The 20,123-nt window shown below is 42.1% G+C and overlaps 2 protein-coding genes and 1 long non-coding RNA gene across 5 annotated transcripts; 1 reads left to right on the top strand and 2 right to left on the bottom strand.

Annotated features, from left to right (window-relative positions):
* Positions 1-29: 29 nt before the first annotated feature.
* LOC138178988 (uncharacterized) lies at positions 30-5,665 on the bottom strand. Of its 2 annotated transcripts, none has more exons than XM_069111386.1 (2): positions 2,265-3,134; positions 30-1,337 (listed from the first exon to the last, which is right to left on the bottom strand). In XM_069111386.1, the coding sequence occupies exons 1-2, from the start codon at positions 2,676-2,678 to the stop codon at positions 897-899; spliced, it is 855 nt and encodes a 284-aa protein (XP_068967487.1). In that variant the 5' UTR covers positions 2,679-3,134; the 3' UTR covers positions 30-896. The 2 variants fall into 2 exon arrangements, 1 of the variants encoding a protein (XP_068967487.1); XR_011172894.1 differs by lacking the exon at positions 2,265-3,134 and adding an exon at positions 5,099-5,665 and having other exon boundaries at positions 1,196-1,337.
* A 2,170-nt stretch (positions 5,666-7,835) lies between these two features.
* LOC138178994 (uncharacterized) lies at positions 7,836-9,847 on the top strand. 2 transcript variants are annotated; one of them, XR_011172897.1, is made up of 3 exons: positions 7,836-8,491; positions 8,703-9,341; positions 9,428-9,847. It is a non-coding gene; the product is annotated as an uncharacterized LOC138178994 (long non-coding RNA). The 2 variants fall into 2 exon arrangements; XR_011172896.1 differs by having other exon boundaries at positions 7,836-9,341.
* Positions 9,343-12,787, bottom strand: LOC138178983 (uncharacterized). The gene is made up of 2 exons (XM_069111376.1): positions 11,168-12,787; positions 9,343-10,310 (listed from the first exon to the last, which is right to left on the bottom strand). Exons 1-2 carry the CDS (start codon positions 11,802-11,804, stop codon positions 9,415-9,417), a joined length of 1,533 nt encoding a protein of 510 aa, XP_068967477.1. The 5' UTR covers positions 11,805-12,787; the 3' UTR covers positions 9,343-9,414.
* Positions 12,788-20,123: the final 7,336 nt, after the last annotated feature.

The raw sequence follows: 20,123 nt of genomic DNA, 5'->3' as shown, positions 1-20,123 counted from the left end.
GCTAACTTTTTATTTCAATACACAGAACATGATACATAAAAAGTTTCTTAAACAATTTATTGTTATTAAATAAGCTAATCTTGAATCACAAAGGGTAATTGCGTTTCGAGTGATAATTATAACGTCTCGATAATGTCATTTTCCTATGCGACCGGTTTAATGCAACGTGGCTAGGTAATCTAAGATCTAAGATGTAGTATCTCGTCTAAGCTTAAATCATCGTATCGGCAAGAGAACTTCGATGATACTTGGTTCGGATGTAATACAACTGACTGACCGATTACACGAAGCTTTTGTTGCAAAGGTTTAAAGCGACTTGGATCAAAGTTGGGCGATGGAATTCATCGGGATGGATTCGCTGTGGGAAAGCGAAAACGAAATAGCAAATTCCTGGAAAAGGTGTATCAAGAGACTAGTCGTAATTAGGATATAAATGTTGCTATAAAACGAATAATTATGGAATCGTGGACTGATCTCGAGTGGAAAACAGAAGAAAAAAATAGAAATCGTTGTCATCTGCTTACAAAGAAACTGGTTTATTCGTATGAAAAATACGTATGTATCGTGGTGCACTGGGTTTTTCACGTGTAGGAAAACAAAAGGTCTTGTTTCATTGGCTGGCTGCCAGAATTGACTCGTCTGCAATGCGACCTGTCTGCCATTCTCGCGAGCAAATTTGTCGAGGTTGTGTTTTGTTCGACCGGCAGCCGATGGTCCGCTGTTCTTCCCTGACCATTGGATACAAACGCGCGCGTGAGTTTGGATCAAAGATGCGACCGGGTATGCAGCTTAATGGAGAGACAGGGGATGAACAGCGTGAACGAACGCAAAACATTCGCGAGTGTTGGAGAGAACAAATGAGGGAGAAACGGACGCCGGTGATCGATCGGTGATATTCAACGATCGCCCATTACTAAGAAGCAACGAGAAGGTACTTTTTCCGTAAGACAGGTAGCTTCTTCCAAGGTGCCGAGATTAGCTCTCAAGAGGACCTCCGCGATTACTTTCTCGGCGATAATACTTTGACGAGGCATCGATTTCCTCAATTTGCCAGCCACATAACGACCAAACGTCTCAAAATGGTCGTCCGTTACGGAGCTGGCAAACTGTCTCGGAGAGATTTCACACGTCGAGTCCTTCGGCTGACGATCTTGAAAGCTTTCCGGTTGTTGATGACATTTCCTTCTGAGAGGATCGGCCGATGCGGAGGTGGAAATTCTTCTGGCGTACGAGCCCTCGGTTTCAAGGATGATCGGTTGAAACGCCGGAGCAGAGCTAGCTGCCGGGGACGGTACAGGTGACGGTGGCTCGATCTTGTCTACGTCCGTTTGCACAGACTAGAAAACAGTTACGTTGCCAACTGTAATTCAATGCTAGCGATATGGACTATGGTGTATCGATCAAAGTACGCGTGTGTGTATAACGATCAACGAACGAACGCGATACAAACAGAGTCCAACGTCCGAACGAACCATTCGATACGTCGTTGCACTGACTCGCGTTGTTACGTTCCGCCTTATCGTATCGCGTTGTTAGGTTCTATCTTATCGTATCGCGTCGTATCGTGTCGTATCGTGTCGTATCGTATCGGGTCGTATCACGTCGTGTCGAGTTTGCTCTCAATGAAATAAAAATAATTTCCAACTTGCATAATCTTTCGCACGAAGTATTCGTGGAAGACTGTTTTAAATATACGAATATATGGACGAACAAACCAACATTTCGACTTTCTTTTTTATTAAAACGTAATTCTCAGCGCATCGTAACGCTCGTCGAGTTTTCGGATCGATAAAGTCCCGTAAAGAGGAAGAGAAGTAGATAGAGCGAAGGTTAAAAAGAAATTAAAAGCGAGACTAAAAATGGCAGGAAAGAAAGGATAAGAAGAGGAAGAAGAAACGAGCTTGTTGCTCGTATCGTATTACTCGCGAAATATTTATCGTCTCGTTCTCACCGTACTTACTACATTCGTGACGTACCACGACGTTACAGAACGAAACGCACTTGACGAAACGAAACTTGACGCCTTTCATTACTTGTTCACGAACGACAAATTTGATTTTTCAAAAAATTGAAATACCAAAAGCTTGCGTGTTCGTTTAAGAATACAGAAGTAAAAGTAGAGTGCAAATGAGCATAGATAATAACGAAAGGGAGGGGAAGAGAAGGGACGGTTTTAAGGGGAAAGGGAGAGCGAAAGCGAGAGAGTGCGAGAGTCTCGATTTGCGCAGTCTCGGTAACTCGAGAAAAATTGCACGAGGTCGTACCATCATCTCCTCTTGAGAGAGATCCGTTGGGTTAGCCAAAGCATTCTTAAAGTCTCTCTCTTCATCTAGTGGACTCGTTTCGTTTTGTTCCGCTACGAACTTTAAAATATCGTAGTACCATAACGAAGATCTGTATCGTAGACGAGGATTCTGGACCATTTTTTGCGAATTTCGCACCTTTTTGTATTCCCTTCTGAACGCGGTTCTAAGCGTGTTGATTTTTCGTATGACAGTCTCTTTATCCGCGATCGGATTAACCTCCCTCAATTTTTGCACGAGAGCGTCATAAGCACGATTTCGCAGTATCCTGTCCTTGTATCCCCTATACCTGACCTGCCACAAGCAGCGGAAACTACGGTAGAGGTGAATGAATTCCGCGAGGAAATCATGCGAGTATCCGACCAAATCCGACATGTTGCTTGGTTCGCGCGGATACGATTCCCAAGCAAGTCGATCAGAAATCGATCTTCGGCTTTTCGATCAATTCATGCACTTACGAAATTGCGTGTTTTTATATAGGTGTACGGTCTTTGAAAGAACGTAACGCGATCTTCTCGCCACGCGGTTGACTTACGATCGAACGACGAACGCGAGCACAAGTAAGATAAACGTAGCGTGGATGACCGCGCTCGACGTTCGACTGAGGGGCCACCAGTCCACACGAGTCCACAGGCCGCTTCTCGAACGGACGATCGTCAGATGGTAGTCAGATGTCGATCGTATGCCTGCCTTTGGAAACGCGTACCTACGCGTTTGCACAAACCACCTTGTTGCCGACCAGATCTTTCTCCCTCCAGCAATCAGAGGTTTGCTCGTGCTTGTACAAGAGGCCCTACCACGCCAAACGCTCCACGCCACTCTTTCATAATTACTCACATTCGTTTTCAACGCAGCAGTCTTTTCTTTATACTCCTTTCCTTCTTCTTTTTTTCTTCTATTTCCCTTCGAATTACATCGATTAAATAACTATCCCTTTTTTAATTCTTTCTACTTTTGCGTTAAGTTCTTCTTTACAAACTGATTCTTCGGGAGAGAAAGAGAGAGGGAGAGAGAGAGAGAGAGAGAGAGAGAGAAGCGAAGACAAGGTTTCGATCGAAGTGTACGATTCGACTGGAATCAGTGCACTGCACGCAACGCGTTCGCACTAGAGAACGTTTGACAGTCGTTGCGCGTAATCACGTGGTATTCTCGCGATCGTGTAACCGTTCACGACGAATTTTCAAATAGTAGGAAGCTTGAAATTCGCACGGATCCAGTCGTACTTGAAGCGCTTTGTGTTTTACCAGGTTCGAGAAGGTTTGCGCAAACGCGAAGCGTGACAAGAGGAACCGTGGCGAGGTGTTGCGGAGCAGGGTGAAGGCGAACCGACTCGATGGGTCTCTGTCTGCGTCCAATGAAAGCTATTTCCTGCTAGTGTTGCCAACGTGACCGCGCAAACACGTTTCACGAGCTGGTCGAGTGCGACAGTTTATGCATCGCCACGCCTCGACGTGTACCACTCGCGTTCTTAGTGCTTCGTAATTTGTTGACGAAAGGTTACCGTTCGACGCTTGCCTCCAGACATTCCCACTTAAATAAATCTCGTGGCAAATCTATCTGTTTTATCGCGAAACTAGCGAGCGCGCACGTGCAAACCACGCTGCATAGTCTCGCGGAATTGGTTGCAGTTTCCAGATCGCGGAAAGTATCTCTAGAAAATCGAAATTGCGAAATCCGAGAAGCAAACACGGCCGAAGGCCGGTTTCGCCAGATCGGAGGACGATAGCGCTGCCGCTATGTGCGAACCTTCGCGCCTTATAAGGTACTAGTCGCCAATTCGTTCGTCACTCGATTCCCCGTCATCTCGATTCTCGCGATAAGTTCCTTCGTCGTTACTTATTTATTTGTTTGTTAGTTATGGAATGCCGGCCTAATCAAGCTATAGATTATACTGAGTAATTTCCATTTTGAGTTCGAACATTCTAGCTTGACGCATTTCTTCGTGCAAAACGTGTTTTGAAAAGTAAGTTGAGGTAAAAGATTGAGAGAAAACGAGCAAGAGACAACGTAAGTCATAGGAAGAAAGAGAAGAGAGGAGGAATGAAGAGAACGGAGAGGCGGGGCGAGAGTAAGCGGATATTATAAAAGGAGAAAGGCAACGATGTTTAAACACGAAAGACGGTACTTTCGCTTACAGATAACACGAGAAAACGAAATCATTGATATACAAATCGTTGTGCGATTTCGAGACAGGGAGATTTAGATGGAAGGTGTCGGTGGTGAGCGTCAAGTCAGAACCCTGTCGCTAAATTAACGTTTCTCTCGAAATGTAACGCAGACGCGATGTATTTACACCAAATATGTCATGAATTGACATAAGTTACATTCCAGAAAGCGATACTTTGTCCGAACGTCACGCACGTTAGTACACCAGTGTCAAAACATTTAAGGGCTTGCATTTGGATATGCTCCAACGATGCGATTCGCTTGCCTTCTCCCTTCCTATTTTCGTATCTCTTAGAATAAATTTACCAGTACCTGTTTTCCAGAGTATCTATTTTTTTGAAGTATTACTAACACGCCATTCGCTGAAAATGTATACCACGTATTATGTTGAGACAAAAATAATTTGGAAATTAGCCGATAGTTCCAAGAATTACAAAGAAAATCTCTTTCGAGACAGCAATTACATATTTCGATCGATCGATCAAACGTGCGATTGCCAATCATCGTAAGTACATAAGGCGACTTAATTCGTATTAGCTCGAGCGCTGTTCTTCTCGTAATCGTTGAGCGAATCCACATCGTGAATAACCCAAAATTACATGTACATATGTTTGTTCGGTACCACTTACTTCGAGTCATCGACGAGCTCGCTGTTTTTCCATTTCTTCAAAAAGTTGTGCTTTCACCACCGAACCGCGTATCACGGATCATTTACCGGTACCAGACAAATTTCTTTAATCGCAATACGCTTGAATCTGTGTGTGGAGAGATTTTAGCGGAGACTGCGATCCCTAACTTTCCGCGCACGCGCGTCAACTTGTACTTTGTTATCTTCGTATACGAATTTTTCACCGGTGCCCCTATGCTGATTTATTCTTCGGAATGCTTGGTAGATGAAAATTGAACGCGGCAGCTGAAAATTGCGGCCAGCAACGTGCGTGCAAGTAGAAATCGTACCGGTGGAATGCACCGGTGGTTCGGACGCTAGCTAAAGTCTCACTGGCGAGAGTGGCACCGTTGCGTTGCGTTGGTTCGTTTCACTCATCGTAGACTTCCACTCGGTCGCTTTCGCGCGTTTATTCCGAGTGTGGCGTGTGTTGGGCCGGGTCAGGCCGAGTCGACCAGGCCAGGGCAGGGCAGGGTAGGGCCAGGCCAGGCCAGGCCAGGCCAGGCCAGGGCAAGGCAGGGCAGGGCCAGGCCGGCAATCGCCGCCGTGTACCCAAACTATAATAGATCGCAGCACTGAATACACTTTGTTTATGTAAGCTGTTATGACGGCGTCTAGTTCAAGATCAAAATAAATGGAACTCAGAGTTTCGACTGCCAGTTCCTTCCGAAATACAAAGCAACAACCCTATTTCATTGAATATTACCTTGGCATATTTTGCTTTTCAAGGGAAAAAATGAAAATTTAGCAGTCGCTCTTCGTTCGAACTTGCTGTGTGTGTGTGTGTGTGTGTGCGCGCGCGCGTGTGCGTGCGTGCGTGCGTGTGTGTGTGTGCGTGTGCGCGTATGTGCGCGCGCGCGCGTATTCTATATGCATGTGTATATACATATGTATGTATACGTATTTTGTGTTTATGGCAGCTTTAGTATTTTGTTTCTTAAAACTGAGTATAGAGACGATATCGAATGCAAAGTGATTTCGATTATGGAAGACGAACGATTATACAGGAAAGAGAGCAGACGTCGAGATAGCGAAAAAGGGAAGCGATTGCGTTTTTCTGTGTGATCAAAGAGAACCTCTGTCGGTCACCGAATCTGTTACCGAGTCGCTCGCTTTTCGTTCTCTGCGTCGTTTGCCAAGAATCGCTTCAACTTCAATGTAAACGTGCTTTTTATTCAAATTTTCAGCTAGACGATACGACGACACATTCTCGGAAGGAAGATACGCGCGAACGAATTCAAAATGTTTATCGGTTTGGCAATGGATATCGTTCGAGAATACGATAAACTCGTTTCGAACAAATCTTTGCACTTTTCTTCTCACGTTCGAAAATATTGCACAAAACGCGCGTTGTTATACATTTGATTTTTGATTATTGCAATGTATTCGTTAGACTTCGTACCGTTGAAAATTTGATTGGTTTGAGTGGTTGATGCGATGTAGGAAACCCACATCAGAATATGTATATAGACAAGAAACAGGAGATAGATAGGTTATGAGTATGTACGATGTTGCTACTGTTTGGGAAAGCGGCTTTATGGTTTGTTGGGAAAGAAGAAGACGAAGGGGAAACACCGTAAAAAAAGAAAGACGAAACGATGAACACCGAGTATGAGAAAGAAAGCAAAAGACAAAGAGGACGATGCTAATCCTCTTTGTATGGAAAAACCGAGTGGTCCGCCGAGCAGACTACGAAGCAGAGCAGACTTTCGAATAAGCTATTCAACCAGTGCAATATACCGTACAAATATAGCGTATCCCGTCTAGACGACGTGACTTTTCTATACAAACGAAAAGTTACCTCGTTATTTCGCGAGATTCCCATGGAAAGCGCGGCGAACGGTATGGAAAAGCAATTCCGAGATGTTGAAGTAAGCAATTGGTTTTCTTTATCCGATTGTTTTCGCTCGTTAAGCAGCGATCGGCAGATTCCTGACGCAAGTCGGAACAGCTAAAAGCTTTTTCTGCACGCGGTGCCGCTTTACCGATTGTTCGCGTATAAGCTAACATTTCTCTTTTTTCCTCACCGCGGCGCAACGTCGTTGTCTAATAAATTCTACTCGAACAAAGACTAAAACGTTTCAGACCATACTCTGCGAGCTATACCTAATAACCTGGTTTAATTAAAACTATATTCAAAACCGGCTCGTCTACGAGTCGTTTCTTCGATGTCCAATAACGCAACTGAACGGTGAACAACCGCGAGGAACTGGTGCAAACTCGATTCGAACGACTTTATCTCAACGTATGGGACGTACAATACCATTCCCTGTGAAAGAACATATTCTATAATGTTTGGATGACATCGAATGACAGTTTGTCCCGATCGAATCGTATGGAAAACAGTATAAAACTAGTGTAGTTTTTCAAGCGAAGAATTAAGCGAAAAACATAATAGGGGATCGATCGACAATTAATTGACAAATGTGGGACGTCATAATTTACAATGTCACAAAAATTCCAATTGGTTCTGAACAAAGAATACTACCGATGATTAACGAGAAAACTCGAAAAATGGGCTTTAAACTCGGTATCTCGGTGAAAAGCTTTGTGTCACGCATACATCGTAGCTACAGAGCGATACGAAGGCAGACAATAGAAGGTAAAGTTATGTCGGAGAGAAAAGAGATATTGTGTACTGGAAGCTCTACTATTACTACGATACGTTCCATCAATGACGCAGATTCGTGAAATGAAAAGAATATTTCTTTTGCTCGAATGTTATACATAGGTGTTATACGTATGCTCGATGAGAAAGTGATAGAAAGAATTTCGTAGCAGTCGTCGCCGCGATTGAGAAATTTTTATTTTTTACTCGTTCGTAATCCTCGAATAGTCGCAAAACGTACTATATCGGGATCGTACAACGAATCGCGAAACTACCAACGAGAGGTTGAATATTTCAGTTCAATTGAATATTCCATAGTCTGTGATGTGAGTACCTCGTTATCGAACCTTGTCTACCATTCCTATCTCACATTCTTGTTAACGGTAGTGCTTTTTCTCTGCGTATAATATTATGCATACTGAAGCTACATTTAAGATCAGGGCCGTATCTCAGACAGTTTGTCACACCCGATTTGGTTGAAATTTTACGGATAGCTTCATTTTCCATTCGAAGGTTAAGACCTTCCATGCTACGATTTGATCGAAATTTTGAAAATAACTTCTTTTTAGATAAAAACGACATTTGGGGGAACGATTTTTGGTGATTCGAAGATTAAAATTTAAAATTTTGCGGAAAACGTTTTACTAGCGCAATGTCACTCCCTGCGTTATCGATACAGCGATGAATGCAAAATTGGACAATGAAAATTTGAAGAAGGATATTTACGGGAAAGATCATGAATCCTTGGTATGATAGACATATACTTAAAGATATCCCTAATACTGCATATCGTATTTTATATAGTTTTGCTTTAGATCTTTTTAACCGGCCGCCATAAAGCGACTGGCAATCCTTGTTGGTGAGATCGTCCCTATTTTGAATAATTACCTCCATTTTATTTTGTAATCTACTTTATACATTTCAATTGGAGTAATGTTTAATTTTTATTGTTCGATAGGTATGATGGAGCGCGGAGAAGATAAGTATCACTTGGTAATATGTCCTGACAATAAACGCGACGAAACTATACTACTGTCGTTAATCAAGAAACACACCTTAGCTTTCGAGTCAGTAAAAATGCTTCTCGCAAAAGTTATTTTTATCTAAAAGGAACCTGCTCTTGCGGAAGTTAAATTATTCTTTTGTATGTTCGATCCATTCTTAAATCAATCAATGAAACAAAAAAACCATAACTTCGAGGATGTTTCGTGGAAGAATGCACCGGTTGGTTAACGGGCATAACCAATTTAACCTGTGTGTCATAACTGGTTCGATAAGATTGATGAGAATAATAATAACGGTAGTAGTAGTGCAGTAGCAGTAACAGTAGCTGTAGCAGTAACAGTAACAGTAATAGTAGTAGTTGTAGTAGCAGTAGAAGTAGTGATAAGAGCAGTAGTGACTGCAGTAATAGTTATAGAGCAGTAACAAGCTATGGTAGTGATTATTTTGACTAGAAATAAAAAAGCACATCGACCGCGTTCTTTTATTCCGCGGACTTCGCTAGACATTGTTTCTGAAATCAATCGACGAAGTCAACGAATCAGAAAAAAATTGTGACTTCGATATTAGCAGTGAAAATAATTGTTTGGGACAGGTACTGAAAAAATACCATTGTTTATTTTCTATTAATAAAATTACGGTTCTTACATTTTAAAATGCAAATTATATTAACCGAAAAAGGCATTGTTGCTGGAGCCCTCTGTCGTGCAATTGTGAAGTAACGATGCAGGGTGGTTAGACATGTTGTTAACGGTTTGTCCTCCCCCTAATCCACCTCCAACACATCCAGCAATATCGCCGCCACCACCACCAACACCACCACCAACAACACCACCACCACCAACACCACTACCACCACTGCTGCCACCATTTGTATCGGCAACTGCAACGGGTGCGGCGAGACCAACGTCGCCACCTCCTAGTCCGACTCCGATTCCAGCTGTTCCGCTAGCATTTCTTGTTCTCGGAGGTTTTACGTCTTGTGAAACTTCGTACGTTTGATTCTGTTGATTTTGTAAATTGATCTCATTGTAAACGAGTTCTTGAATCTTCAACCTAATAAACATTTGTCTATCGAGCGGTAAGCTTTTGAGAGGATTTCGAACACTCATCAAAAAATGATAAGTATCGTCTCCTTCTTCTTCTTGCGAAACCCTTAGTCTCTTTTGCAGAGATTCGAATCTTTTTCCGATCTTACTCATCTTACTCATCTTAGGCGGTGGCATAACTTGATGAAGACCATCGTCGTTCGAGAGTAAAGATTGACAAGAATCACCATCTAAATCGTCAAATTGAGTTTCCTCGTGTCCTTCTAAAATATCGATCTGAGGTTCGATTTGCGTTTCTTCTGGCGACGATCGAAGGGCCGCCGAGCAATTTTGCGAAAGAGTGCACCCGATTACTCTTGAATTCATTTGATCTCGTAGGAAGAACAGGCTCTTAAACCAAACCCATTTTGAGTCATGTTCATTAGCGCCACCATCGCATTTTCCTCTATAAGTTTTCTTTAATTCGTTGCGGAAATTGTCTCGTAAGTGCTTCCATTTTGATTTTGCGACGTCCGCTGGAAACGAAGATTCTCCGTTAATTCTTTTGTTACGATAAAAAAATTTTCGAAACTTTCCTACGTGAATAATGCGCATTCGCATGGCTTTGTTACGTTGATAACAAACGACAATTGATAAAATGAAAAATTTATGAAAAATAAATGACCACGACAACATTGCTTCGTCGAGTATAAAATTTTGTAGCGCTCCAAGCGTTTAATCGTTTGCCCACGAATCCAATGGTTCAAATTACCGCGACCTCAGACGGAATATTGTGTAAACAGTAATTAAAATCATGCTCGCTATCGATATTACCACAAATTGTAGGCATTGACTGTAATTAAAAAATTATAGAAATGGCGACGCAATAACGATCGACCGTACGCGCTCTTAGAAAGTAGCCCGTTTTCCAGCAAATAAATTTAATATGTTCAGATTGTAATTGATCTCGACACGACTATATCGTGTACACGTACGTATACACAACAAGTTGATCGAGTCATTCGCTCGGTTATTCGATAGCTTGATCGAGGAATGAAAAGGACACACGACATACACAAACACAATCGTAGGAAGGTGGTAGTGGGGAAGGGAATGGTACAAGTAGAAACGGTTGAAAATGTGACGGTAGAAGGGAAAGAAAAAGTGGAAGGGATGCGATCAAAAGGGGAAGAGAGAGAGAGAGAGAGAGAGAGAGACATAGAGACAGACAGAGAGAGAGATTGAGAGGGAGTAAGGGAAGAGAGAGAGAGAGATTGAGACATAGTAAGGGAGGCGTACAACGACGCAGGCGCAAATAGAAGAGGCGGAAAGAAGAGAGAAGAGGGAAATGGGAAGAGGAAAGAGGAGAGAGAAGAGCGAGGCGTATACTCACTGGAGACCTCGCAAGCCCTCGCGATCTCTCGCCACATCTTTAGAATGACATCGCGATTGTGATAGTTGACATTCTTCTGGTCCCAGATCGCGGGCCTAGCGTGCACCTCAGTGATCAGTCTCTGGAGATCCATCGTCATCGCGTTACTACGCGCGTTCGCGTTGCATCTCCTGGACGATCGCTTACTAGCAACTCGACGGTTGAGAAGCGTGTTGCCGGAGCTGGGTGAGGATGCAGCCGCGCGCGAGCCGCTTCCTCCTCTAGTTACGTTTCGTTGAGATTCGTTGGTGTGCGAAAGCCGATTTTTCGGTTGCTTTGTTGTCGATTCCTCGCTGGAAATCACTTGCTCCCCTGGCTGGTGCTGTTCTTCCTTGATCGGTGGGATCGTGTCGACAGTTTCGTTGACGGTGTCTAGTACTTTGCTACCGCCACCGCCACCGACGACGACGAGCTCGTCCTCGTCGTCGACGTTACTGTTTCGTCGCTGGTGTCGTCTCCTCCTCTTCCTTTTACGCCTGGCGATACGAGGACTGCCGGCCGAGGAGGAACTCGTGAAGCCGAGCCGAGCGGAGGATCGCAGGCGAGACGAATCCAGGGCTTTTTCCTCCTCGACTCGTGCACGCGTGCCGCCGTCCATACACGGCCGGTACACGCGCGCGTCCAGCCGGGAAGACGCGCACTCGCCTCAACAAACGAGTTCGATACGCGAGATGCTCTTCGGTGAAAGAAAATCAATTACTGTACGCGCGCACGTTCTCGGCCGTACTCGCTCGCGATACGCCGCCGATCCGCCTGGCTGCTTATCCGCTCGCTAGCCAGCGCCGAGAACCCAAGTCCGAACCTTCCTTCGCTTTTGCCTACGATTTCAGCTTCGGCTTCGGTCTCGCTCGAGTTTGCGCTCGGCTCCGCTCGGTTCCGCTCGGTCCGACTCGGTTCCGCTTCGCGCGCCACCGCTCGTCACCGCTTGTCACCGCTTGCGATCTCTGCTCGACAACGCTGCTCGTCTATCTCCCAGAATTCTTTGCAACTATTTTTCTACCAGACCTCTCCTCTCCTCTCCTTTCCGCTTCGCTCCTCTCCGCTTCTTTCCTCTCCTCACCGCTCCAGTTTCTTTCCTTTCCTTTGTTCCTTTATTTTCCTAACTACTATCGTCTCGTTTTTTATTATTACTCGACTTTTTACCTTCAGCCTCAAATCCTAATATGCATTTAGTACTCGAATTCGAACTTTGCTCTGTTCTGTCCTGTCTCCTTGGCACTCGCGAATTCACCGAGATTCCTGTTTCATCTATAAAATTTTCCGTACCAATTTCCTACCGGACCTTTCTTCGCTTTACTGATTCGGAAATGATCATACGTTGTACGAATGTGTTTCTGCGTTCGTTAACACGTTGCATTTCAATTGATTTTATCGTTTCCTCTTTAGATTATACATTTTCCTAATAAGATCATGTATCTAAGAAATCGAAGGAATTTTCGTTAATACATGGCTCGTTATATTACAGTTATACAAGTATGATTTGTTTTCCGATTGATGTTAGTCCGAAAAGCTATTTGACAATTGCACGTTTTGGTGCGTATATTGGTCACTAAATAAGCGTCTTGCGCTCTCGGTTCGGTATTTGTCGGCACGGATCGTCCCGGCTCGGCTCGACTCGGCCCGACTCGGGTTCACTACGCCGCGATACAACGCGATACGACGCGATGCGACGTTTACGTTCGCCTTTTGGCCTCTTGCTCATCGATAATGCCTGCCGCTTGCGACTCCTGCCATCGCCATAAACTCTGTCGTAATCGCATTGCACGACATCGTTTGGATCGGCTTTGCTCGTTGTTACTTGATTCGATTTATTTAATTCATTTGGCTCGACTCGACTCGATTCCCTATGATTCGACTAATCTCTTCCCTATTTCGTTCGATTCAATCCGATCCGAACCGGTTCGACTAAAGTATCATAAAACACAAGTTAACGAGTACTTACATCTGTATTCAGAAACGATATATCAATCACACTTATATGATAATCTTTTTTTTATAGCTATTTATTAAGCGCGAAGGCTTACTCAAATCTGTTTGTGAAATGACAGAATGAATTTGTTATTAAAATATATAAGAGACTAGGTAATGTACGTCTTCTTGAGGAGAAACTGCATTTTCTCAATTGTGATTCGCAATAAAAAAATTAGATAAATTTGTTGGAAATACAAGTACACCTTTAACCACTGTTTGGACTGAATGTATCGTTCCAAATTGAAATTACGAACGGATATATGCACTATATTTGATTATATACAATCGTGAATGAGTTACAATTTTGCTTATGAAGCAAAATGAAAATTCATCATTTTGAACTTTTTCAAAAAGCATCACCAAGTAATTTTTTAACAAAGTTATACTAAGTATTACACAATAAACTAGATAAAATCAGAGAAAGGTACTAGATAGCGTCAAATGTCGGTTTCCAATAGTCGTTCTGGTTACGGAATCTTTTCGTTGATTTTGTCAACGTATTCTTGCACTACTTTCGCAAATTCTTTCTTCACCATATTTGTTATGCTTGTACGAAATATAGTAATAATAGCTTTGGCCGCAATATTAACTACCGGATCACCTGTATTACATTGAAAAATGATGTTGAACTTGCTGAAAACAAAATAAAGATTAATCGATTAGAACTAATTCAATATGCTCTAAAAACTGTGCACCACTTTCAAAACGATGGAGAGTTGTGCTAACGCAACAACAAATAACAATTACTCGACTTTAACGATCTTGGCCATTAGGGAGGAAAATTGTATAATTGTTCATATCGAATACAATGATTATTCGCATCTCTGTATACCTGAGACGACCATGAATTTCTCCCTTCCTCGTGATCAACAAGTCTTTAAGAAGATACTTCTAATTAGTCTAAAATGTTGAAAATTTTTTTGTTCTGTAACTTTCCAGAAATTATCGGGTTACGGTTGAGCCTCAATAGTCTTAAGGATCTGTCATAAATCCGAGTAATTTGCTAGCTAAGGTCCTTCAGACCGAACAGATATTCTTTTTTATCACTTTTTAACGACTATTGTCTACTACGGCTTGACAAGGGAAAGTTAGTTTTTCTCACGTACGATGCTTCCTACTAGCAACTTTCTATCGAGGGCGGCTAAGACCTTCCTAATCCACCAACCTTCGTTTAGCCAATCAGAAGCGATGTATACTGCCCTCACTTTCCTAACCAAAATGTCATGAACAAATCCGATGGTCCCGTGCGCTAGACACACCCATCGTCTAGCTTTCCTGCGACACAGCATCGTCACCCAACTTTACTTGTTCTACACCGCTAGAAAAGTCAACTACTTCTTCTACACCGTTAGAAGGGTCAAATTACAACGTCGAAGTCTAACATCTAAATCTAACGCTACGTCCAATAACATACTAAATTCAGTGTCATCTAGGAATTGTATCTACTCAACAGTGTAACTTAAGTGTTGGAAATAAAACCTTATAACTCTGTGAACCATAGTGTTATACTAACTGAATCACCCCTATTATCTTAACGGAAATCAGGGGATCGAACAACTCGTGGTGTCGATTATTATAATCGTAACGGGAATTTACGATTCCCGTTGACGTCTCTCCTCGCGACTGCGTCTCCCCGCGATTGGTCGAAAAAACACGATATTTCAGAGTGAGAATATGTATTACCAAAACTGATCATACGATCTAAATGTATATATGTGTTTACTAACGATAAATATGTAATGGCAATAACTTACGCGGTATCGACAAAGCTCGAAAAGCTAGCAGTAAACAAAGTAGAAAAAAAGAAATAGAAAACCAAGAAAAGATTTGATAAATCATGATGAATCGATGCAGTCGAATGATCAGTTGTCAACAATCTGGCTACCGATTATCGATCTTCTCTAGTTTTATTGAATTATCTAATGGCTTATCGAATTATATCGACATTACAACCTTCATTAAACAATTTGATCGAGCAACGGTATAGATTATTGCAACGAATACGTCGATGAATTATACAGAATTTGGATTAAAAGTAATTTAAAATCGTCGTCGGCCGCATACCCTTTGAGTTCGAATTATCATCATGAAATTTCTTGCTTATCCTTGAGGTATTCTCGAATGTACGTCGCTGCACGCTCGTTCTTCGATGTTTTCGACCAACTTATTTTTCACAAAGTGAGTCACGGCGATGTTGATATACGTCGTTAAACAATCCACCAAAGTACTCTTACTCTCCTCACGAAAAATTCTACTGGACCCGAAAGACGAAATTACTAGGTATAGCATCCATCTTCGACGCTCGTGACAAGTTCAAAACACGATCTTTTTGTCTTTTCCTTATCGGGGAAATAGCAGTTGATAACATGAAGATCAATGGCAATGATAACGCTGACCGAATTTGTCTCTGCAAATATCACCTCGCGTTGCTGAATAAAGAGTAGTTGCTGGAAATAATGGAACATTGCTCGAGACATCGTAAAACACGTTCTTTTAACCGATCGAGAAGAATGTTATTAACTATGATTATAAAAATGGTGTTAAACGTAACGTTCGTATCGATACTGAACGTTTCATCTTTGTATACGGCGGTAATGGTAGCAGCACGTTCTATTTTTGATAAGTTGTGTAATATACCCGAAGAAAAGCAATAGGTTATGTCGATGTAGACGATAAAGGGAAATAGAGAATACCGAAAAGGAAGAACAAATCTTTTCACTTGATTTCGAATGTATTCCTTTCTTCTTTTTCTCCTTTTTCTCCTTTCTTGTGCTCCTTTTAGGTTACGAACTCGATTATTGACAATTGTTTGTGTTGAGGTTATTCGATGTGTAAACAGAGAAAACTCGTGGATAAATTGTAAGGCAGAAAATATATTTAAATAGAAGTGTAATTATAAATAAGAATACAATTTGAGCTGGTTCAGAATAACTGAAAACCCCAAAGCCAACGTCGCCTGTCTACTGTTTATGGTCTGACTTCGTCGCAGTCTTTTGTCTACGCGTTGTCGATGCTTGAGAAAACTAAAAAGACCAGACGTAGAGTTTTCTTATAAGCGGTGACCGCTTCAACAGTTTGTATAGATTCACGAACGCTTTAAGATGAGAAGGGAGATCGTATTACTTTCAATTTCGTAGAAGAAAGCGAATCGGTTCTACCAGGTATGTAAATATGAAACCGGAATTTTTGTATAGAAAATACACGTTTATTGTATGAAAATGATTAAAAATATTTTATTCGAAGTATTGGCCATCGCTAGCTATACATTTTTCCCACCTGTCTGGCAATTGGTGGATGCCACGCCAAAAACACTGTCGCTCTTTTGAGGCAAACCAGTCATCGAGCCATTTTCGTACATTTTCGTAAGAAATGAAGTGCTGGTCAGAAAGTGCGTGTCCCATCGATGCAAATAAATAGTAATCGGACGGAGCCAAGTCTAGTGAGTAAGCCGCGTGCGAAAGTATTTCCCAACTGAACGCTTCGATCGTTTGACCGGTTTTGCTGTATGCGATGGTGCATTATCACGAAGCAAAATTACTTTGTGTCGCCTTTTTTGATACTCTGGTCGTTTTTCACTCAAAGCTTGATTCAAATCGACCGTTTGTTGTCGGTAGCGCTCGGTATTAACGGTTTCGCCAGGTTTTAACAGCTCGGTGGTCTTTTTCGGTGATCTTCCACGTTCTTCGTTCCTCGCGTCAAAATTGCCACTTCTGAATTTTTTAAACCACTCAAAGCACTGTGATTTGCCAAGAGCATGCTCAAGTTTTCTTCAAATGGTAACAGAAAATCAATGCTGTCCGCAAATCGTAGTTTCCAGGCACAAAATTTGACATGTTCAACGCTATTACAAACTATGCTGTTATATGAAACTTGTATTGTTCCGAGTCGAAAATGTTTGTGAGATGTCAACAAAGACTTTTGGCATCGATGACGCAGTTTAGTGATAACTACATTATCAGCTGGAGCCATGTATAGGCAAATTCCGGTTTCATACTTACAGACCTGATATGTTTCGAGAGCGGGTCAATTAGGAAGCGAGGTATATATGATATATATATATATATATATATACCTCGGATGACTTTCAGTTTCAGTGTTTGCTGCGTTCTTGTGCACAACGTATATTAAAAAAAAATATTGCAGGCATAGTTGAAAAATAAAATTAGGGATTGTGTTTAATTAAGAGCGGTGTTGTGATAACTGCCCGTCGTTGTGATAACGTGATATCCGTTCTTCGATACTTCGTATTTCGATACTCTTTCTTTATGATTAAAACTCTTTGTCTGTCTGTCTCTGTTTGTTTTTCTTACTCCCCCGCCTCTCACTGTGTTAAAAATATAGTATCATTCCAATAACGTTCTTGTTACTTTCCAACATTGAAAATCGAATTCTATTTACGAGTAAAGAAGGCTTTTGATTATTCGATGAGATATGTAAATCGACGTTTGAAGAAATAAATAGTTGTAAATAGTTGTAAATAGTTGTTGATGACCAGTTCAACCGGTATAATGTTCGCCCGCTACCGATCTCTAAGGCCGGGCATTTTTGGTCAATCGGATCGAGCTTCGTTTTCCACTAGTTTATAATGATATTTGCGTTCCTTTTTTTTCAACGCATGAAAGATTATTGGATATTCCGAAGCAAGACAAAATCATGATCACTTCTAATTTCTAAATCAATGCCATGTGTTACGTCGCGTGAGATGGTCCGTGCGACGTTCTTCATTGTCTGAACGTCAAGGCCCAAGCACCATTATACAGACCCTGGATAAACCTAAGGCCCCACCATAAACTGAATCTTATTAGTTTGCAGGAACCTTTAATCTTGCAAGTATTTTCTGGTATGTATGGTATGGTACTGAGAACAATCCTTAGGTTTATTGTGCGTACTTATAAATTACGGAGAAAGAGGGTAGTTATCTAACGGAAAAGCCGGTTTTTCCCATGAACAAGGTCACCCCAAGCCACGTCGGTAGGAGGCTTCCTCTTCCAATCTTCATTTATTAACGTTAGCTATAACCAATGGGCATCGCGGATCGTTACCCTCGCTTTTCTAACGAAAAGTGTGAACAACGAATCCACGTCCTTAGTTCAAAAGACACACCAACACCGAGCTTTCCTCCGTAATCACATAAGAACGAACTTCACTGATTCTCATCATCACAGAGCAGTCACTTCATCCCTCTAGACCTATGCTCTAGACTACAGAGCAGTCACTTCATATCTATACTCAGTCTGTTCAATTGCTATTTCTGCTATATCAAGAAAGTCAACTTCTGCTTATATTTGTCGGAGATGAAAGGACATGAAAGGAGCCTTCCCTTTGGAACTCGGGGAAAATCCCTTAACACCGTAATCTAGATTCTATCATAGGCGTAATTAAACAATTGTCGTCTTTCGATCCGATTGTATTCGTTCGAGATTTGTGATAATGAGCTTGGGCTCGAGGCGACAGCCAGTCGCCGAACGTAGCCGCGGTCACGGGATGGACGCTTTGTCTAACAAAGGTATGGAGTAATTCTATAGCTCTCCTTAAAAGAAATATTTGTGACGGCACGCGACAGTAAACATTCCAATGGTTTCTGTCCCGTGACTCGCCACACGCAGACCCTTGTTCTTCGAGTAAGATGATTGCCAGATGTCGATGCGTCTCCGCAGTACATGTTCGGCTAGCCTGAGGGCCCGTTATAAATCTTAAGATTTAGTTGGCTAAAGTCCTTCAGTCAGACAAACAATCTTTGTCCCAGCTACGGGAAGATAGGAGAGACCTATTTTTCAACGAACGGCGTCTCCCACTAGCAACTTTCCCTCTAGGGTGGCTAGCATCTTTTTCTAATCACCGATATGGAGATTGACCAATTAGCAGCAACGCCAATTTCCCTCACCTTCTGAACGAAGGCTATCCTCGACGAATCCAAGGATCTCGTGTCCTTAGACACACCCCATCATCGTTTTCCTCTGCAGCATCATCGCGACGGAAAGTCACATTCTCTCGTGAGGTCGTCATCCCGTTGACCGCAGATTCGTTATTGAACCTAGGATCATTGTCATTAGTTTCTCGAGTATCTAATTACCACGGTTACTTGTCCAATCCTATAATAATCGTATTTGCACTAGTCAATGTCTTCTCTATTGCATAACGACACTGTGTAATCCAAACGAAGATTCGTTTCACGCCCCTAACCCTAAATTCCAACCTTTCTCCGACACATTCAACTGCAAGGGCTTTGTTCTACTACGAAAGAACAGTCAGTGCTCATCTATCGGAGTGTCATACTTCAAAGTATCGTCTACGACATTTATATCATACGTGACGGTGTAACTCTTGAGTGTATTAAGTGTTGGAAATATAAATTTTATAACCCTGTTAATCGCAGTGTTATACCACATCAATCACTCCTATTATCCCACAAGAAATAAGGGGATCGATCTGTTCGTGGTGTCGATTCTTCTAATCGTAACGGGAATTTACGACTCCCGTTGACGCGCTTCCTCGCGAACGCGTCTCCCCGCGATAGATCGAAAATACACCATGCTAGATCGAATTCTCGAAACGAAACGCAGTCGATCACGATCTCATCACGAAGCCACTTTCGATTTCCCTCGAGACACAAAGAAGCAAAGTTTGCGAATCATCAAAGATTTGAAAGGTGCAAGGGGCATCGTTCGGGAAACAAATAAACTGTGGACCAAACTCTTTCAATTTACCGTTGTTTTTGTTTAGTTTCCGAATTGTAAATATTCAAGTGTGCACTTATTTTGTAAATTCGATTTCACTTGAAAGGAATGCGAGTCTAAATTATCGAACTGAAAGGAACACGGCCTTTCTCACGCATACTATTTGCTAAGACTGTCATACGTGTTAAACCGATCGTATAATAAAAAAAGACCTCCCTTATCGTTGTGATGTCCCGAGTAAAATCTTCACAACTACATGTATATTCCAA

Source organism: Bombus flavifrons, chromosome 4 (genome assembly GCF_040668555.2).
Source record: "Bombus flavifrons isolate JBK064 chromosome 4, iyBomFlav1_principal, whole genome shotgun sequence".
In the NCBI taxonomy this organism is placed as follows: Eukaryota; Metazoa; Arthropoda; class Insecta; order Hymenoptera; family Apidae; genus Bombus; species Bombus flavifrons.
This window is presented reverse-complemented; position numbering and strand designations above follow the sequence as displayed.

What these genes read in the sequence shown, in the direction of transcription:
- LOC138178988 (XM_069111386.1), bottom strand. Translation starts at nt 2,678, where the DNA reads ATGTCGGATTTGGTCGGATACTCGCATGATTTCCTCGCGGAATTCATT. An exon ending in TCTCTCAAGAGGAGATGATG is followed by an intron (nt 1,338 to 2,264) that starts GTACGACCTCGT and finishes ACTGTTTTCTAG; the next exon opens with TCTGTGCAAACGGACGTAGA.
- LOC138178983 (XM_069111376.1), bottom strand. Translation starts at nt 11,804, where the DNA reads ATGGACGGCGGCACGCGTGCACGAGTCGAGGAGGAAAAAGCCCTGGAT. An exon ending in GAGGGCTTGCGAGGTCTCCA is followed by an intron (nt 10,311 to 11,167) that starts GTGAGTATACGC and finishes CTTCGTTTCCAG; the next exon opens with CGGACGTCGCAAAATCAAAA.